This window comes from Cnephaeus nilssonii (assembly GCF_951640355.1).
Source record: "Cnephaeus nilssonii genome assembly, chromosome: 1".
Taxonomy (NCBI): Eukaryota; Metazoa; Chordata; class Mammalia; order Chiroptera; family Vespertilionidae; genus Cnephaeus; species Cnephaeus nilssonii.
Window position 1 is genome coordinate 65,083,408 of NC_137072.1, and position 18,120 is coordinate 65,101,527.

Consider the following 18,120-nt stretch of genomic DNA (forward strand, 5'->3'; position numbering starts at 1 on the left):
GGAGTAAGAGGTGAACGTTTGCTATGTATCTTAAAATAGAATTCCATTTAGTAGGTGAGTTGTTGTTTTTATTTCAGATTGCTTTGGCCTTGAACAAAGTGGATGGACCCAATGTGGTAAGAAGGCCTTTAAAAATAGCTACCTTCTAAAATGTTGGTTTAGGACATGACAAAGAAGGAAATGTAATTTAAGAAATTTGTCTGTTTTATTGCTTTATGTTGTGAAAATAAATGCTGATTGTAGATATTTTAATAAGTGAATAAATTCTCATGTTAACATAAATTTAGCTGGTAGAGCAATTCTTATTTACTAGTAGCTGGTAGAGCATTCCTTATTTACTAGTAGCTGGTCAATCATTCCTTGCTCTTGACAGTATATGAATTTCACAAAAGAGGAAAAACTAAACGACTGCTCACATACTTAAGGTTAAGTTCTTTGATGCTAAGGGGGCATTTAGTAGGAAAGAAAGGGAAGGTCTCAGCTGTAATGGCTTTTTGCTTTTCCTCTAATGGTGTTTCTCAAATAAATTTACTTAGTATTGCTTCTTATGATTAAACTAGCTCTGAATGTTGTTTATTGGGTCGTTTGTCTTCCTTGTTCACTAATAACCTTTTAATGCTACATTCTTCAACTTCCTCTGCAATTGTTTTGTGTACTAAAGGCTCTTAAAGACTCTGACCAAGTAGCACAGAGTGATGGGGAGGAGAGCCCCGCTGCTGAAGAGCAGCTCTTGGGAGAGGTACTTATTATTATTTTCATTTTTAGTTACATTGGAAAAATATGTGCTATTTGTTTATCTCACATTGAAATATGGACATTTTTCTTAACTACTTATTCCAAAGTAAAGATGGAGTATGTTGTTTTCTTAGAGATGTTTAAGGTAGGAGTCTGTTTACTAGTTTGACGGAAGTATCATCTCTGAAATCTTTAATTCTCTGACCTGGCTTCTGAATTATATGGTTTAAAATGAACAGTTGATGTGAGGTTGACTTAATTTGGTCATATGGATATGATGTCAACCTGAAAAGAGATTTTATTCAGAAATCTTCAGAGCATTGTATGTAAAGTTGATGTTTTTTTCTTGGCATATTAATATTTAGGACCCACTACCAGTGATGTAAACTTCTGAATTAGTCTCTTGAACTTTGAGTTCAAGTAAAGGGTATTTCATTAAATAAACTGTCATGATTTACTGTAAATGTATTCTGAATTGTAGGTGACAATTTTTACAGTAGTTTAAAAGAGTCCTTGAACACAAGAGTTGTACCATTAATTTTTTTCCTTTTAATTTTCTGTTTTTTTAAACTAATAAATAATGCTATAATTACTTTTCTTTTAAATTATATTTCATCTTAGATAATTAACAAGTTCTTTTTTCTCATCTTTGACTTTTTTATTGTTCTTTGTATTAAGGGGCTATCCTGACTATGGAATGTTTCTTACTAACTTTTACTAAGTTATAAACATAATTCATCAATAAATTTAGACTACTACAAGATGATAATAAAAAAACATTTTTCTTGGAAGTAATAGCATTTATTTAACTTGAGAATAAAGGATCATGTCTAAAATCTTACAAAAATTTGAACTAATTTTGGGAATACCTAGACAAAATTGTAGGGTACATTAAAGAAATGTTCTTCCATTTATGTATAACTAGATTAACTATCTATTATTAAATAGAAGATCATTTGGAGATATACTCATGAACTAATAGGTGAGAATAATATGTATTTAATAGAACAGTAGTCATCAGTGTATGTATACTTTCAGAGTATTTGAAAAAATTGTAGGGAAATAAAATCTTCCCCTTTATTTTGATGATGCTATTTATCAAACATAGTAGATTACACATTGAAGATACTCAACATGTAATAAATGGTACATTTTTTGCCTTATATATATTTCAGAAGTTCATAAAGGTTTATGAATTTTTTTTAGAAGGCAAATTTGAAAAATTGTGAGTTAAAATAAAAAAATACTGTTTTGGTGCGTTTGTTAGTGAACATAATCAGATCAGTGTCTGATTTATTCCTTAATGTGAATAACAAGTTCTGATTATTTTATTTGAGTTGAAATGTTTCTCTTTAATTGGGCAAAGAATTAAGGTTATAGTTATTCCCCTGTAATAGTCCATATTAACTAATTAAGCATTATTTACATATGCTGTGCTCTGCACTAAAATTACCCAATCCAAAAATGTCCCTGACTTTGAATATATTAGGTGCTTTTACATTCAGTTGTGCAGATCTGACAAGCACAGAAGATGTCTTCTATCTCATCTGTGCTTTTCTTGAAAATTTTCTGTCATCTCTGATATATTTTATTTTTTGTCTTCTTTTGAATTTTTATATATAGAAGAAAAGGCTCTTCTCTGTATGTGCTCCCCCTCCCCCTGTCAAAGCCCTAGCTGGTTTGGCTCAGTGGATAGAGTGTTGGCCTGCAGACTGAAGGGTCCCAGGTTCATTTCCGGTCAAGGGCACATGCCTTGGTTGCAGGCTCGATCCCCAATGTGGGGCGTGCAGGAGGCAGCTGATCAATGATTTTCTCTCATCATTGATGCTTCTATCTCTCTCTCCCTCTCCCTTTCTTTGTGAAATCAATAAAAATATATTTTAAAAAAATCATAAAGTATTTGCCAGCAATATGCCTCTATTATATACTTTTCTCCTAAAGAAAAAAATATTGAATTTATATTTACTCAGTCTTACACATATCTCCGAAATTTATAGCAGTGTATATATTTTTACCAGACTAATCTATTCTGGGAATGACTAATTGAAGAGAACACAAAATCTATTCATAAATAATCTGTTTATATTTCATTTATGTAAGGACAGCAGATGATTTTTCCCATGACTTATTCAATAAAAACAAAAAGATCCTATAGCTAAAACTAGTAGACAGAAAATTTTAGATGTGTAGAAGCAGGTTTGTTTTGAAATCTAAGTTAGTCTGATTAAAAACATTATTTTGTATATTTCAAGCTACTCCTTGTCAAGGTACCTAAGAAAACAAAAATTCGTCAGCTTCAGTTACTTTTGAGCTACCAACAATGGATCTGTATACTTCAGTTTATTTAACATTACTTCTGATGATCTTGGATTTTTATTTGTGATTGTACAATAGGAGTTAATCCATAGGGAAGTCATAGATATTAAGTGTAAACTTGGATCTGAGCACTTTTCTGGAATAACTTGGCATGTCATCCAGTCAATAGGTTAATAATCATATATAAATTTTGTTTTGCCAGAAAATTGTTCCACAATTTCATTCTCGTAAATTGTTGCCCTTTTTATCTCTTTAGCACATTAAAGAGGAAAAACAAGAATCTGAATTTCTACCTTCAGTTGGAGGACCATTTAACATCTCCATCAGTGGGGGTAAGTACCATTGGTTTTAACTTCTAATTTTTTTTAACCATTTGAAAGCAAATAGTTCTTGAGTTTAAGTTAGAAATGTTTTGTCACAGGTGATGGAGGGTTGAAAAAAAGCACCCAGTATCATTTATATGTGTAATTATGCCTTAGAAATGGTAGAGTGTTCTGACACCTATGTGATAGAAACTATAGAATGATATTTATTACTCCAGGTTAAGAAATCTGGAAAATGTGTTATCTTAACTGATTTAACTTACATGCTCTTGGTATATTTCCATAGATCACAACCGCTTGTGTTAGAAATTAATCACCAGTAATATTCAGAAATTAGCATTTTTTACTCCTGTGTGTGTGCATGTAGAGGTTGATATGTGTCGTATTTTTCCTTGTTAGAAAGATATTTCTTTAACTTGGGTGTTTTATTTCTTTATTGCAGATATTGATGGTTTAATTACTCAGGCTTTGCTGACTGGTAACTTTGAGAGTGCTGTTGACCTTTGTTTACATGATAACCGCATGGCTGATGCCATAATATTGGCGATAGCAGGTGGACAAGAACTCTTGGCTCGAACCCAGAAAAAATACTTTGCAAAATCCCAAAGCAAAATTACCAGGGTATGTTATTTTAAAAATAGATAAACAGTAACTTTTATCTGATTATAAAAGCAATAGACTCTTATATAGATCAGCAATTTTCAACCATTTTCATCTCATGGCACACATAAACTACTAAAATTCTGTGTACACCAAAAAATATATTTTTTGCTGATCTGACCCAAAAGGGTATAATTTTGATTCACTCACACCGGAAGGCTATTGTTGTGTTGGCTGTTGGCCTTTTTTATTTAACAATCTAAGGGAAAAGAAGTCAGTGCCCTGACTAGTCAGGTATTGCATGTTTTAAAAATTCTTGTGGCACACTCATATGCCTGCCATGGCATACCAGCTGAAAATTGCTATTATAGATCATTGAAATGCAGAAAACAGTAAAGAACAAAAATCCCATCCATAACTTATGGACCCAGGAATAGTTATTGTTGATAGTTTGGTGTATTTTTTTTGTTTTTTCCATATATAATTTTTAAAATGAGTAATACTTTTCATATTTTTTATTGTATAAAATTTTCAAAAGAACATAGCACATTTTAAATATAAAAATTTAGCACCTTCTAATTCTCCCATCAGATTAGTTCCTCTTAATCTCAAATTGGTTGCAATTTTTCATATGTCTTCCTATGTATTTTAGAACTTAAAAAAAAACCACAGAATCAGGATCATATATGTATATATATATATGTGTTGTTTTGCTTATAGATATTGTCACTTACATTGTAAACCTTTTCCTATATCATTAAAGATTCTTACAAAAATTTTTAATTGTTCTATAATATTCTATAGCAGTGATATATTATTTTCCTTATTTTGGGGATGTTTAGGTAGTTTATAGCATTTTCCTAATATAGATAAGTTAGTGATAAATATCCTTGTTATGCCTAAAATCTATAAGAATTTCTAATTATTTAATGAGGCTATATGTAGTCCTAGGAAAGGAATTTCTGGTGCAGAGGGTCTAAACATTTTTAAGCCTCTGTTAATGTTACTAAATTTCTTTTACTAAAAGTTGTCCCAGGGCTAGTCCTTCTATGGGTTGCCATCAGTCTCCTCAGCCTTGTCTCATGTCACTTTCTCCCCTTTTATCTTTCAGCCACACTGGCTGCCTTTCAGTTCCTCACATTCTCCATGTGCCTTTCTCTCTCAGGACTTTGCACCTAGTGTTCCCTTGGCCTGAAGTGTTGTTTTCCTTCTTGATGAAGTTAATTCTGACTTCATATCTCAAATGTCTATATGCTCAGAAAGTTTTTCTTGATCCATCAGACCAGGTCATGTCTTCCTGTTAAATGTTTTGATAACACTCTATACTTTTCCTTCTCAGAATTTAATCCAGTATGTTTGTATGATTTTTTTTTTTAGAAGAAAAATAGTACTATATTCTATGTCTGTTGGTTCAAGGATATATTTTCCTTTGCTGCTGCTTTATTTAACGTGAAATACTATGCATAATAATAGTTTTTGAAAGATATGATTGGTTAGCCAGAGCTAATTGTTACTAATATACCAAATGTTTTAAATTTTCCCCTTGTTTTCTTTTCCCAAGCTAATTACTGCAGTGGTGATGAAGAACTGGAAAGAGATTGTTGAGTCTTGTGACCTTAAAAATTGGAGAGAGGCTTTAGCTGCAGTATTGACTTATGCTAAACCTGATGAGTTTTCAGCCCTTTGTGGTAAGAAAGTGAGCTTTATATTGTGTATATGGCATGGTATATTATAAATAAAATTGACAAATATTATTAGAAATTTTTATAAACCTACCAATCACAGTAAGAAAACAGAGTTCTGCCCAAGCCAGTTTGGCTCAGGGGATAGAGCATCGGCCTGTGGATCGAAGAGTCCCGGGTTTGATTCCGGTCGGGGGCACATGCCAGGGTTGTGGGCTTGATCTCCGGTGTGGGGTGTGCACGAGGCAGCCGGTTGATGATTCTCTCTCATCATTGATGTTTCTATCTCTCCTTCTCCCTTCCTCTCTCTGAAATCAATAAAAATATATTTTAAAAAAGAAAGAAAAGAAAAAGGAGTTCTTATTTGAATGTTTCAGAATTATTAACTACACTAGAAGCCCGGTGCACGAAATTCGTGCACGGCGGGGGTTGTCCCTCAGCCCAGCCCGTACCCTCTCCAATCTGGGACTCCTGGAGGGATGTCCGACTGCCCGTTTAGGCCCGATCCCCACCAGGATCGGGCCTAAACGGGCAGTCGGACATCCCTCTCACAATCCAGGACTGCTAGCTCCCAACTGCTTGCCTGCCTGCCTTCCTGATTGCCCCTAACCGCTTCTGCCTGCCAGCCTGATCACCCCCTAACCACTCCGCTGCCAGCCTGGTTGATGCTTAACTGCTCCCCTGCCAGCCTGTTTGCCCCCAACTTCCCTCCTCTGCCAGCCTGGTCACCCCTAACTGCCCTCTCCTGCAGGGTTGATCACCTCCAACTGCCCTCCCTTGCAAGCCTGGTCCCTCACAACTGCCCTCCCTTGCAGGCCGGGTGCCTCCCAACTGCCCTCTCCTGCTGGCCATCTTATAGTGGTCATCTTGTGTCCACATGGGGGCAGGATCTTTGAACACATGGGGGCAGCTATATTGTGTGTTGCAGTGATGATCAATCTGTATATTACTCTTTTATTAGATAGGATAGAGGCCTGGTGCATGGGTGGGGGCCAGCTGGTTTGCCCTGAAGGGTGTCCCGGATCAGGGTGGGGTTCCCTTGGGGCGTGGGGTGGCCTGAGTGAGGGGCCTGTGGTGGTTTGCAGGCCGGCCACGCCCCCTGGCGACCCAAGAGGAGGCCCTGGTATCTGGAATTTATTTTCCTTCTACAATTGAAACTTTGTAGCCTGGAGCGGAGCCAAGCCTGCTGCTCCCTCTGGGGCGGCAGCCATTTCTGTGGCAGTTAATTCACCTTCTACAATTGAAACTTTGTTGCCTTAAGCGGGTGAGCCCGGCCAGGGTGTGTGGAAAGCTTTGCTTCCCCTGTTGCCGCCGGCAACCCTGGTCTGCTCTCTCAAGCTCCATTCTGCCGCCATTTGTTTGAATTTGTTTACCTTCTATAATTGAAACTTTGTAGCTTGAGTGGAGGCTTAGGCCTGCAAGGGCTATGGAAAGCTTGGCTTGCTCTGTTACCTGGGAAACCTTACTCTCTGTGGCTGTAGCCATCTTGGATGGGGTTGATTTGCATACTCGCCCTGATTGGCTGGTGGGCGTGGCTTATGTAGCGGAGTGATGGTTAATTTGCATATTGTCATTTTATTAGAGAGGATTACTTCTCCATATCTAATAATTGTTTTTAAAAAATATATTTTTATTGATTTCAGAGAGGGAGAGGGAGAGAGAGATAGAAACATCAATGATTTGAGAGAATCATTGATTGGCTGCCTCCTGCACACCCCGCAATGGGGATTGAGCTCCCAACCTGGGCATGTGCCCTGATCAGGAATCAAACTGTGACTTCTTGGTTCATAGGTCGATGCTCAACCACTGAGCCATACCAGTTGGGCACTAGTCATCATCATCATTATTATTATTATTATTATTATTATTCTAAAATATATTTTTATTGATTTCAGAGAGGAAGGAAGAGAGACAGAAAACATCAATGATGAGAGAGACTCATTGATCGGCTGCCTCCGCCACTGGGATCGAGCCCGCAACCCGGGCATGTGCACTGATGGGGAATTGAACCCTGACCTTCTGCTTTATAGATGGTCACTTACTTCCTCCCTATAGATGGGCACTTACTTCTCAACCACTGAGCCACACTGGCTGGGCCTAGTCATTATTTTTAATAATATTGTTTAATGATTTTGGTTTCAGACAGACCAGTCTTAGAATCTTGCCTCTGCTACTTACTAGTTGTACAAACTAGTCAAAATTATTTTCTAAGCCTTAGTCTACTCATATGTAAAATGGCATATAATCAGCTCTTACTTAATGTTAGCTTGATAAAATTAATAATTATAACATTTGAGTAGAAATTACTGTTGAACGCTGTGACTAAACTGGTGGCTAAGGAATAATATTTATTATTTGTAAGAACAGAAATTTTAGGCTGCTTAGTATAAGAAGGAACAGCATTTTGCTACCTTGAAAGTATTATAAGACTGAAAATTATAAGAGATTAATTTTATTATTACAAATAATTTATAGTAATCCTAGTTGTCATTGACGTTTATTTCAAATATGCTATATTTTTTACTGCTGCTTACAAAAGCATCTGATGTAATAAAATGGAGTTAAATGCTTATTGGAATTTTTCTGTACACATATTGTTTTCATTTATTTTTTTTCTAATGTAAATCCATTCAATAGGTAGGCATGGAATCTTAAGAAGTTGTTCATTATACAGAGTTTGTCACACACTTTCTCATTCCTTTGACAAATATTTACTGAGCATTTATATAACAGTGATTTTGTTTCTACCTGCTACTTACTGGCTGTGAAGTTTAATTCTTAGTTCTGGAAATGATATTGGGCTGCTCATGATCTCATATACAGATTGCCTTGGGTATAATCGTATTTTGTTTTCCTCTTGATCTATAGATCTTTTGGGAACCAGGCTTGAAAGTGAAGGTGATAGCCTCCTGCAGACTCAGGCATGTCTCTGCTATATTTGTGCAGGGAATGTAGAGAAATTAGTTGCATGTTGGACTAAAGCTCAGGATGGAAGCAACCCTTTGTCCCTTCAGGTTAGTATCTTTGAAACAAAGGATGCTTCCTTTTTAGTTGTCTTTCACCCTACTTATAATTTAGAAATTGATTTGTTCCAGAAGTTCATTGCTTTCACCCTTACTTATTTATATTTTAGTTCTTTTTCTGGATAGTTATGTGTATTTATTGCTGTATTTAGAGGGGCAAAGTTTGAGATGATGGGATAAGTTAAAATGGGGTTGCAACTGTTTGTGAGGTCAAGGTTGTGAAGGTGGCTTATTGGGGGAACTAGGTGGCAAAAGCATGAAAACAGCCCTTGCTTTACCTCTTTTCCTCATGCTCCTCTCTCTGTCTCTAGTGAAACTGTCTGCTTTGGGCAAAGAAAGAAGCAATGTGGGGTAACAAATGGGAGGTATCACCAATACCAATAGAGAATCTTCATGGTTAAGGGGAAATGAAAGTAAGAGGTCAGTGTAATCCTGTGTAGCATTAATACATGGTCAAGGGAGGAAGTAAAAAATTATTCTCAGGCACTGACTAATTATATATTTCAGTTTTTTCCCTAAGCATTTAATCAGCAGAGTCTCTTAGTATTTCAGTCTAATATATATATATATATTTTTTTTTTTTTCTTTTTTTCCCCCCCTGGAAGGATGTTTTTTCAGTAGGGTTGTTGTTTTAAAGATCACTCTGTTGAAACTGAAAATCTGGTAAGAAATCAAGGTTTTCCTCCTATGTGCTTCTGAGAGAAAACACACTTCTGGATTTATGAAGGGCAGATAGGTAGGATATTCTTGTGCTATATACCTGAAGTATAGCTCCCATTTTTTAAAAATTGTTATTATCAAAGAACAACATGAGAAATTTTGGGTTAATATAGTAAGCCCATTTGAAGGTCATGTCATAGTAGTACTTTTTTATAATATAGATAAGATGAAGTGTTCACTCATAGTTTCTCTTATACCTGCTGGAATCCAAATTTCTGCCTTTGGACATCTGCCTCTCACTTTCACTTTGGATATTTGCCTATTTTAGCTTATGAGTATCTGGCAGTTTAAGGATGTTTAGGAGAAGGTGGTAACCTATCTCCTATTCTTGAGTAAGAGACGTTCTTCCTCCTTACTTTTTCAGTTCCCTAAATGGTGGTCAGCTATTCCAGACCTTTCTAAGAGAGATGATAGGTACTGTACTTTTAGTCGGTTTTGGAAATCTTAGTAACTTTTTTCCTGTTTCCTCTCATACACATATTGGAATCTTCGTCTTTCTTCTTTACTCTCCTTCCTTTTTCTCATTTAGGATCTGATTGAGAAAGTTGTCATCCTACGGAAGGCTGTACAACTCACGCAAGCCATGGACACTAATACTGTAGGAGTTCTTTTGGCTGAGAAGATGAGTCAGTATGCCAATTTGTTAGCATCCCAGGGCAGTATTGCTGCAGCCTTGGCTTTTCTTCCTGAGAGCACCAACCAGGTAATTCGAATTGATTATTTTTCTCCTTCTAATGTACAAGTATGACGAGTCCAGTAGAATAGCGCTCAGTATTATTGGGGGAACTAGGTGGCAAAAAATTTCTGTCACATGACTGTAGGTGAATGTTATGTCTGACAGTTTTTTTTTAAAAATTAATTTCTTTATTGATTAAGGTATCACATATTTGTCCTCATCCCCCCATTCCCATCCCACACCCCTCCCCACGCATGCCCCCACCCCCCTGTTGTCCTTAACCACTGGTTAGGCTCATATGCTTGCACACAAGTCCTTTGGTTGATCTCTCCCCTTTACCCCCACTCTCCCCTACCCTCCCTCTGAGGCCCGACAGTCTGATCCATGCCTCCTTGTTTCTGGGTCTATTCTTGTTCATCAGTCTATGTTGTTCATTATTTCCCCTAGATGAGTGAGATCATGTGCTATTAGAAATACACTTATAAGAACCGAAAATGAGACAAGCAATAATGGTTATGCTGACAGGCAAATGAATCAGTCTGTAGTGAGTTTCTTTCTGGGCCAACAGTTCTTTGGAGACGCAATTTCAATGTCAAACAGTTCCTTATGTGTACATGTTAGCAATGACATTTCAGTTCTGGATGGTGGACAAATGGTGGTAATGCAGGTCCAACTCTCTCTGGTTTGGTCCTGGGCAACCTGCAGTGACGCACAGCTGCTGACTGCTAGTATGGCAAGGCAACGTTAGCGTCTTCCATCTCTGGACTGCTTCTCTTCTGTCTTCATGGCTGGAGTAGTCCTGTCGATTCCTCTCTGTTGCTGGAATCCACACGGTCTCGGAGTTGTTTTCTGAAAATATACAAACATATTCTCGACCAAAAGTTAATAAAGGAATATTTTCTATAAATTTGACTTGGGATCCTATTTCATTTTTTGCCCAAATGATTTTCCTCTGGCTTGTTTTGACAGTTTTGTTTTTTTAAAATATATTTTTATTGATTTCAGAGAGGAAGGGAGAGAGAGAGAGAAAAAAACATCAATAATGAGAGAGAACCATTGATCAGCTGCCTCCTGCATGCCCCACACTGGGGATTACACCCACAACCAAGACATGTGCTCTTGACTGGAATTGAACCCAGGACTCTTCAGTCCACAGGTCAACACTCTATCCACTGAACCAAACCAGCTAGGGCTGTGTGACAGTTTTTCAAGGATCATTTTAGGTGTACCCAAGCTGTGTCAGAGAGATAGGATGCTCTTGTAGTATAATAGAGCCCTTTGTATGGAGGGACATAGTATTTGAGGAAAATAAATGGGAAAAGGACCAACTTTTTGTTTCTTAAGCCAAATGCTAATTCTGTCCACAAGTGTCTTTGTAGGAATTTTCCATGTTGAAAAGCTATAAATGTTAATACTTAATCAGACTAGTGGGCTGTAAGTCAAAAATTCCCACAAGGTTTATCCCAGATATTAGTGAAGAAGTTCATTCGATATGCCATTTCAGTCTGATACCATTTGTGGGCAAGTATGTTTTTAAGTATTCAAGGCAGGAGAACTACATTACATTCCTAATTTATTTTCCTCATTTGGTGTGCAATAACACTCAGACTTTTCATTGTATTGGTTTTAATTCAATTCAGTAAGTAACTGAGGATACAGTGATGAGCAAGAATGCCAAGATCCTTTTCCTGGGGGAGTTTCCAAACTCAAAATGACTGTGGACAAATGAACATGAAATTCCAAAAGTGCAGAGTGCTGTGGGAGCACACAAGAGGGAAACCTAAAACCCATAATGGGGCATGGGTGGGAGTCAGGATGGGGTTTGAGGAAAGTATTTTGGTTTTGTATTTTATAAACATTTAGAAAAATATGTTTTTATTAATTTCAGAGAAGAAGGGAGAGGAAAAGAGATATAGAAACATCAATGATAAGAAAGAATCATTGATTGGCTGCCTCCTGCGTGCCCCCTACTGGAGATCGAACCTGCAACCCGGCATGTGCTCTGACCAGGAATTGAACCCTGACCTCCTGGTTCATAGGTTAATGTTCAACCATTGAGCCACACCAGCTGGGCTGAGGAAAGGTTTTATAACCACAATGTGTGTCTGCAGCTTATTTTTGAGCTTTACAGATATTTTTTCTCTATACTTTTTTTTTTTTTACTGTGTATGAATGAGTCTATGGTTTTTAATTTAATTTTTAAAATCTTTATTGTTGAAAGTATAACATATGTCCCCTTCCCTCCCCCCCCCCATTGACCCCTTCTAGCCCACCCCAGGCCTTCACCACCCTAATGTTTGTGTCCATGGGTTATGCATATATGCATACAAGTTCTTTGGTTGATCTCTTCTCACCCTCCCCCGCCTTTTTATTGTAATCTTTATTCTGTTTAAAGGATTTTTTTTAGTTAAAATTGTTTTTAGTATTTTGTCTGTGTTAGGGAATTATCAATAAACTAGAGGCCCGGTGCACAAAATTTGTGCACTGGGAGGGGGCAGGGTGTCCCTCAGCCCGGCCTGTGCCCTCTTGCAGTCTGGGAGCCCTTGGGGGGATGTCCTTGAGTAAGCAGGTCTAAGCCATTAGTCGGACATCCTTAGCACTGCTGTGGAGGAAGTAGAGGCTCCCGCGACCGCCGCTGCACTCACCAGCCATGAGCCCAGCTTCTGGCTGAGCAGTGCTCCCCCGTGGAAGCGCACTGACCACCAGGGGGCAGCTCCTGCATTGAGCATCTGCCCCCTGATGGTCAGTGCGTGTCATAGCGACTAGTTGTTCTGCCATTTGGTCGATTTGCATATTATCCTTTTATTATATAGGACTAGAGGCCTGGTGCATGGAAATTCATGCACTGGAGGGGGGTGTCCCTCAGCCCAGCCTGCCCCCTCTCACAGTCCTGGAGCCCTCAGGGGCAGGAGGCAACCCGGCGATCAGGGGAAGGCGACGCCCCATCACACCTCTGCTGCTGCCACTGCCAGCAGCGGAAGCCTCAGCTGGCCCTGGTTACCTGTGCCTCAGGCAGCCCTGGGTGGCTTGGCAGCCGACATCCGAGGCTTGCCTGCACCTCGGGCCGGCCCTGGGTGGCTGGGGGGCTAAGGGGACTGGGGGACTCCAGAGGCAGGCGTGTGGAGTGGCTGGACCTGCCTGGGGACAGGCCTGGCCATGCCGTGCACCTGCCACCCAGGCGGGGCTGAGGGGACTGGGTGTCGCCATCTTGTGGCTGTGGGTGCTGCCATCTTTGAGGGCATGGCAGTCAATTAGCATATTCCCTCCAGGCGCCACCATCTTTGTGATGGCGTGATGGTCAATGAGCATATTCCCTCTTTATTAGATAGGATTTCATTGAGTAAAAACACTTACATCTGTGTTCCAGGACTGTGGTGGTATGATTCTGCAGTTGTTTTTGTTTGTTTTTTTAAAATATATTTTATTGATTTTTTACAGAGAGGAAGGGAGAGGGAGAGAGAGTTAGAAACATCAATGAGAGAGAAACATCAATCAGCTGCCTCCTGCACATCCCCTACTGGGGATGTGCCCACAACCAAGGTACATGCCCTTGACTGGAATCAAACCTGGGACCCTTGAGTCCGCAGGCCGATGCTCTATCCACTGAGCCAAACAGGTTAGGGCTGCAGTTGGTTTTATATACACTTACATGTAGGAGACAGCTCATATTTTTCTAAATTGTTAATAAGCATATTAGGTAGAATAGAAACTTAATCTTTATGATGATTTCAGAGAGGAAGGGAGAGGGAGAGAGCAATAGAAACATCAGTGATGAGAGAAAATCATTGATTGCCTGCCTCCTGCACACTCTGTACTGGAAATTGAGCCTGCAACCTCGGCATGTGCCCTTGACTGAAATTGAACCCGGGACCCTTCAGTCTGCTGGCTGATGCTCTAACCACTGAGCAAACCAGCTAGGGCTTTGATGAATTTGACTTAATAGTTTTATATGACTTTTTACTTAATACAGTTTCATTTTTTTTTTAAATTATTTTTTAGAGGGGAAGGAGGAGATGGGGTGGGGGCGGGGGGAGAGAGAAACACAAACATTGATTAGTTGCCTCCTGCATGCGCCCAACTGGGGTCTCCTGCATGTGCCCTGACCAGGCTGGGGATTGAACCCACAACCTAGGTATGTGCTCTGACCAGGAATCGAACCTACAACCCTTCAGTGTACAGGCAATGCTCCAACCAGCTGAGCCACACCAGCTGGGGCAGGTCTCATTTTTATATTATTGAGCTATAAGATGCTTTTATTTTAAGACTAACTTAATCTAAGATCTTTACATCTTCTAGCCTTAGAATTAAACGGTTTATTTTTGATACTATTTATAACCACATACATTTTCTCTTTTTTAATGTGGAACTCTTCACGAATTTACGTGTCATCCTTGCACAGTGGGCCATGCTAATCTTCTCTGTATTGTTCCAATTTTAGTATATGTGCTGCCAGAGTGAGCACCACATACATTTTCTATACAGTAGGTCCTCAGGTTACGTCGGAGATCTGTTCCTACTGCGCGACGTAACGCTATTTTCATTGTAAGTCGGAACCCACCTACATAAGCACCTATGTCACTCACATGGAGCACGGACACAGCAGTAGTGAAGTGAAACAGTAAAAAAAAATTAAAAGAAAGATAACAATTCCTGACCTTTACTTGTGGTAAATAAATAATAAAAAACATAAAGCACATATGTACATACGTTGAAATGACAGAACTTTTTTTTTTTATATAAATAAATGGGAGATGGCGACGTAACCACGAAACGACGTACATCGAGTCCGACGTAACCCAAGGACTGCCTGTACATTATTCTTTATGGTTTTCTTTGGACTTGTTAAAGAATGTTTTTTATATAAATATAATCTTAATGTTTCTTCCTCCTATGTATCTCAGTAGACCCTTAGTATTTTCTGGGGAATATGTCCTGAGATTTTTTTGATATCATCATAGTATACAATTACCCTCCATAAAAGACAATAAAGAATAACTAAAATGTCTCAATGACATGAACTTACAGAAATCTATCATTTTAAAGGTATTGAAATTAATTCTTGCTGAAACAGTTTAACATTGCTTTTTTGTTGTTAAATATAGAACATGTGTATAGTCAGCTCATACTGTAGATCTGCATAGTTGTAGATCTGTAGAAGTTTCTTTGAGTTTGGCATCTTATTTCAAACATATTTTTTAAAAAAATATTTTTATTGATTACAGAGAGGAAGGGAGAGGGAGAGAGAGAGAGAAAGAAACATCAATGATGAGAGAGAATCACTGATTGGCTGCCTCCTTCACGCCCCCCCCCCCCACTAGGGATTGAGCCCGCAATCCAGGCATGTGTCCTTGACTGGAATCGAACCAGGGATCCTTTAGTCCACAGGCCAACGCTCTATCCACTGAGCCAAACCAGCCAGGATTCAAACATCTTTTTAAATTAACTTTTATCTCTTTCTTAGAGCATCATTTTCTTTCATCACCATCTTTGGCAGTTGATTCTCTTTTGGGGCCTTTTTTCCCTACAAAGAAACAAAGTTATATTTTTTAACAACTTTTGTGATTTGTGAGCATTATTCAACTCTAAGAAAACAACAGAAGAGCTGTGATAAGTGACATTGATCTTGCATGCCACCATGTGGTCAGCATAATTCAAATCACTGCGTCGGTTACATTACAAGTTACACTATGTATAATGGACCTTTGGTGTCAAGTCTTGAGTATTAGAATGATGTCAAAACCTAATGTGCCAAGGTCTATCTGTATATATATAAAAGCCTAAGTGACCATTATGACCAAATGACCAGAATGACTGGAACGACTGGTTGACCAGTTGCTGTGATGCGCACTGACCACCAGGAGGCAGACGCTCAAGGCAGGGCAGCTCCCAGCCTGGCCGGCCCCCCCACCGGCCCCGATCAGGGGGGGCTGCTAGCCAACCTCCCGCAGCCCCTCCCAACCACCCTGGCTGGCTCCCTGATAGGCCTCGATCGCTGGCCAGGTTGAGGGACCCCACCTGTGCATGAATTCGTGCACTGGGCCTCTAGTTATAAAATACATTATAAAATACACAGCGTATGAACAGATATATGAATGATCAAGCTTACAGTCAAACCTCAGTTCTTGAACATCTCTCATCTCTAGCAATTCGATTCTTAGCCAAGTTATTCATGGGAAAAAATGTCTTGGTTGTTGAACAAAACTTTGGATCTCTACTCTACAACCCGTTCATGTTGATACCTGTATGATCAGTCACGAGTTTCTCAGGGAACAAACAGAGGAGAGAATGTGCAAGTATGAGTCAGTTTATTGCTAAACTTTCATTGTTAACATCTCAGGAAATTGTGCTGTGAATATTTTTGTTTTTGTTGCTGCTGGGTTTTTTTTTCTTTTTTAATTTTATCCCACTCATGTCACTCTTTGCTTGTCCCTTCCCCTCAACCCGGACCTGCCCTGGCCTGCTGGCCTGCTCCGCCCCTCCTGCCATGGGGCAAGGTGAAAGGCTGAAAAGGACAGGCCAGACAGTATTCGGGGTCAGCATTGGGGATCAGGTGATCCTGCAAGGAGGTCTGTTGCTGCTTATTATTATTAAATACCTACAATAAGTCACCCTGGGTCCTAAGAAGGCTAGTGATAGCAACAGAGTGAAAAGGAAAATTGTGAGAACAAAGTAGAGGTCTGGAGCAGATGAATTCTATTTACATTACTTCTAATGGGAAAAAAATGATTCAGTTTTTGAACAATTCACTTCTACAAATTGCTTCTCAAACAAGGTTGAGAACCAAGGACCACTGTACTTGAAGAAAATCAACATACTGTCATATATTAGGGTGAACTCTAACAATTTGCATTGTTTTCTCCCATTGCTTCTTATAGCCAAATATTGTGCAGCTTCGTGACAGACTTTGTAGAGCACAAGGAGAGCCTGCACCAGGACAGGAATCACCTCAAGTACCTTATGAGAGGCAGCAGCTGCCCAAGGGCAGGCCTGGACCGATTGCTGACCACACACAGATTCCAAGAGTTCCAGCTCAACAATATTATCCCCATGTGAGTGAAATGGTCCAGATGAAGTAGGAACATTTATGTATTTCTGTTCAAATTGGTGGTTTTAGCTTGTTGGGTTAAGAGACCTTGTATGCTATGATAAAACTAGACAACATATTGTTTTAATAGTACGTTTTATATTTTTCAAATATTTAAGATGTTCTTTTATTTATTTATTTTAACATATGTTTTTTAAAATTAGCCCTCTAATCTAATCCAATAGATTATATTTTAGATATACATTTAAGCTCTCTAGGGATATTTCTTATTTTTCCATCACTCAAACTTTCCTTACACATGTACATTTGTTCTTGAAACGTCTACAATTTGATTCATTTACCAAACTGTAAGTAAAGTGGTGGCAACAATTTTGTGGTTAATTTTAGAAAATAGTCTTTTTTGAGTATTCTTTCCTGAATCATTAGTGTAGGTTTACTGTGTCTTCTGTATCAGCATGATAAGGAGTATTGAGAATACACACTTTATGGGGGGACAACTTGGATATTACAGAAAAGTGAGTCACCAAGGGTTTCTGAAGTTATAGTTCACCATGGATGTGAAAATGATTAAATATTTGTATTAACGAATTAATTAAATTAAAATTGCCCAAAGTTTAGTGGCATAAAATGTGTCCCTTATTGTCTTTTACTATTTCATGTAGAGACATATTTCTAGACCATCAGGTAACCTTAGTGTTCTTAAAGGAAAAGTATGTTTTCATAAGTAATAAATGGTCTTGATTGAAAACAAAGTTAACAGGTAGTTGGCCCATTTTATTTTATTTTATAATTTTTTTTACTATGCCCATTTTAAAATAGAACAGATTGCTAATAGAATTGACAGAGTCTTTCCTTCTTTTTTATTTTTTTAAAATATAATTTTATTGATTTCAGAGAGGAAGAGAGAGAGAGAGAGAGAGAGAGAGAGAGAGAGAGAGAGAGACAGAGAGAAAGAGAAACATCAGTGATGAGGGAGAATCATTGATCGGCTGCCTCCTGC

At 38.6% G+C, this 18,120-nt stretch overlaps 1 protein-coding gene across 19 annotated transcripts in view; it reads left to right on the forward strand.

Annotated features, from left to right (window-relative positions):
• The window catches only part of SEC31A (SEC31 homolog A, COPII coat complex component), a 97,984-nt gene that overhangs the window by 56,316 nt on the left and 23,548 nt on the right, over window positions 1-18,120 (forward strand). For 11 of the 19 annotated variants that reach the window (XM_079777852.1, XM_079777836.1, XM_079777851.1 and 8 more), the window contains 8 exons: window positions 78-116; window positions 662-739; window positions 3,308-3,383; window positions 3,817-3,995; window positions 5,536-5,662; window positions 8,525-8,670; window positions 9,929-10,102; window positions 16,951-17,124. In XM_079777852.1, the coding sequence (XP_079633978.1) occupies window positions 78-116; window positions 662-739; window positions 3,308-3,383; window positions 3,817-3,995; window positions 5,536-5,662; window positions 8,525-8,670; window positions 9,929-10,102; window positions 16,951-17,124 (993 nt within the window). The remainder of the gene's footprint in view (window positions 1-77; window positions 117-661; window positions 740-3,307; window positions 3,384-3,816; window positions 3,996-5,535; window positions 5,663-8,524; window positions 8,671-9,928; window positions 10,103-16,950; window positions 17,125-18,120) is intronic. The other 8 variants (XM_079777847.1, XM_079777849.1, XM_079777840.1 and 5 more) reach the window with 2 other exon arrangements.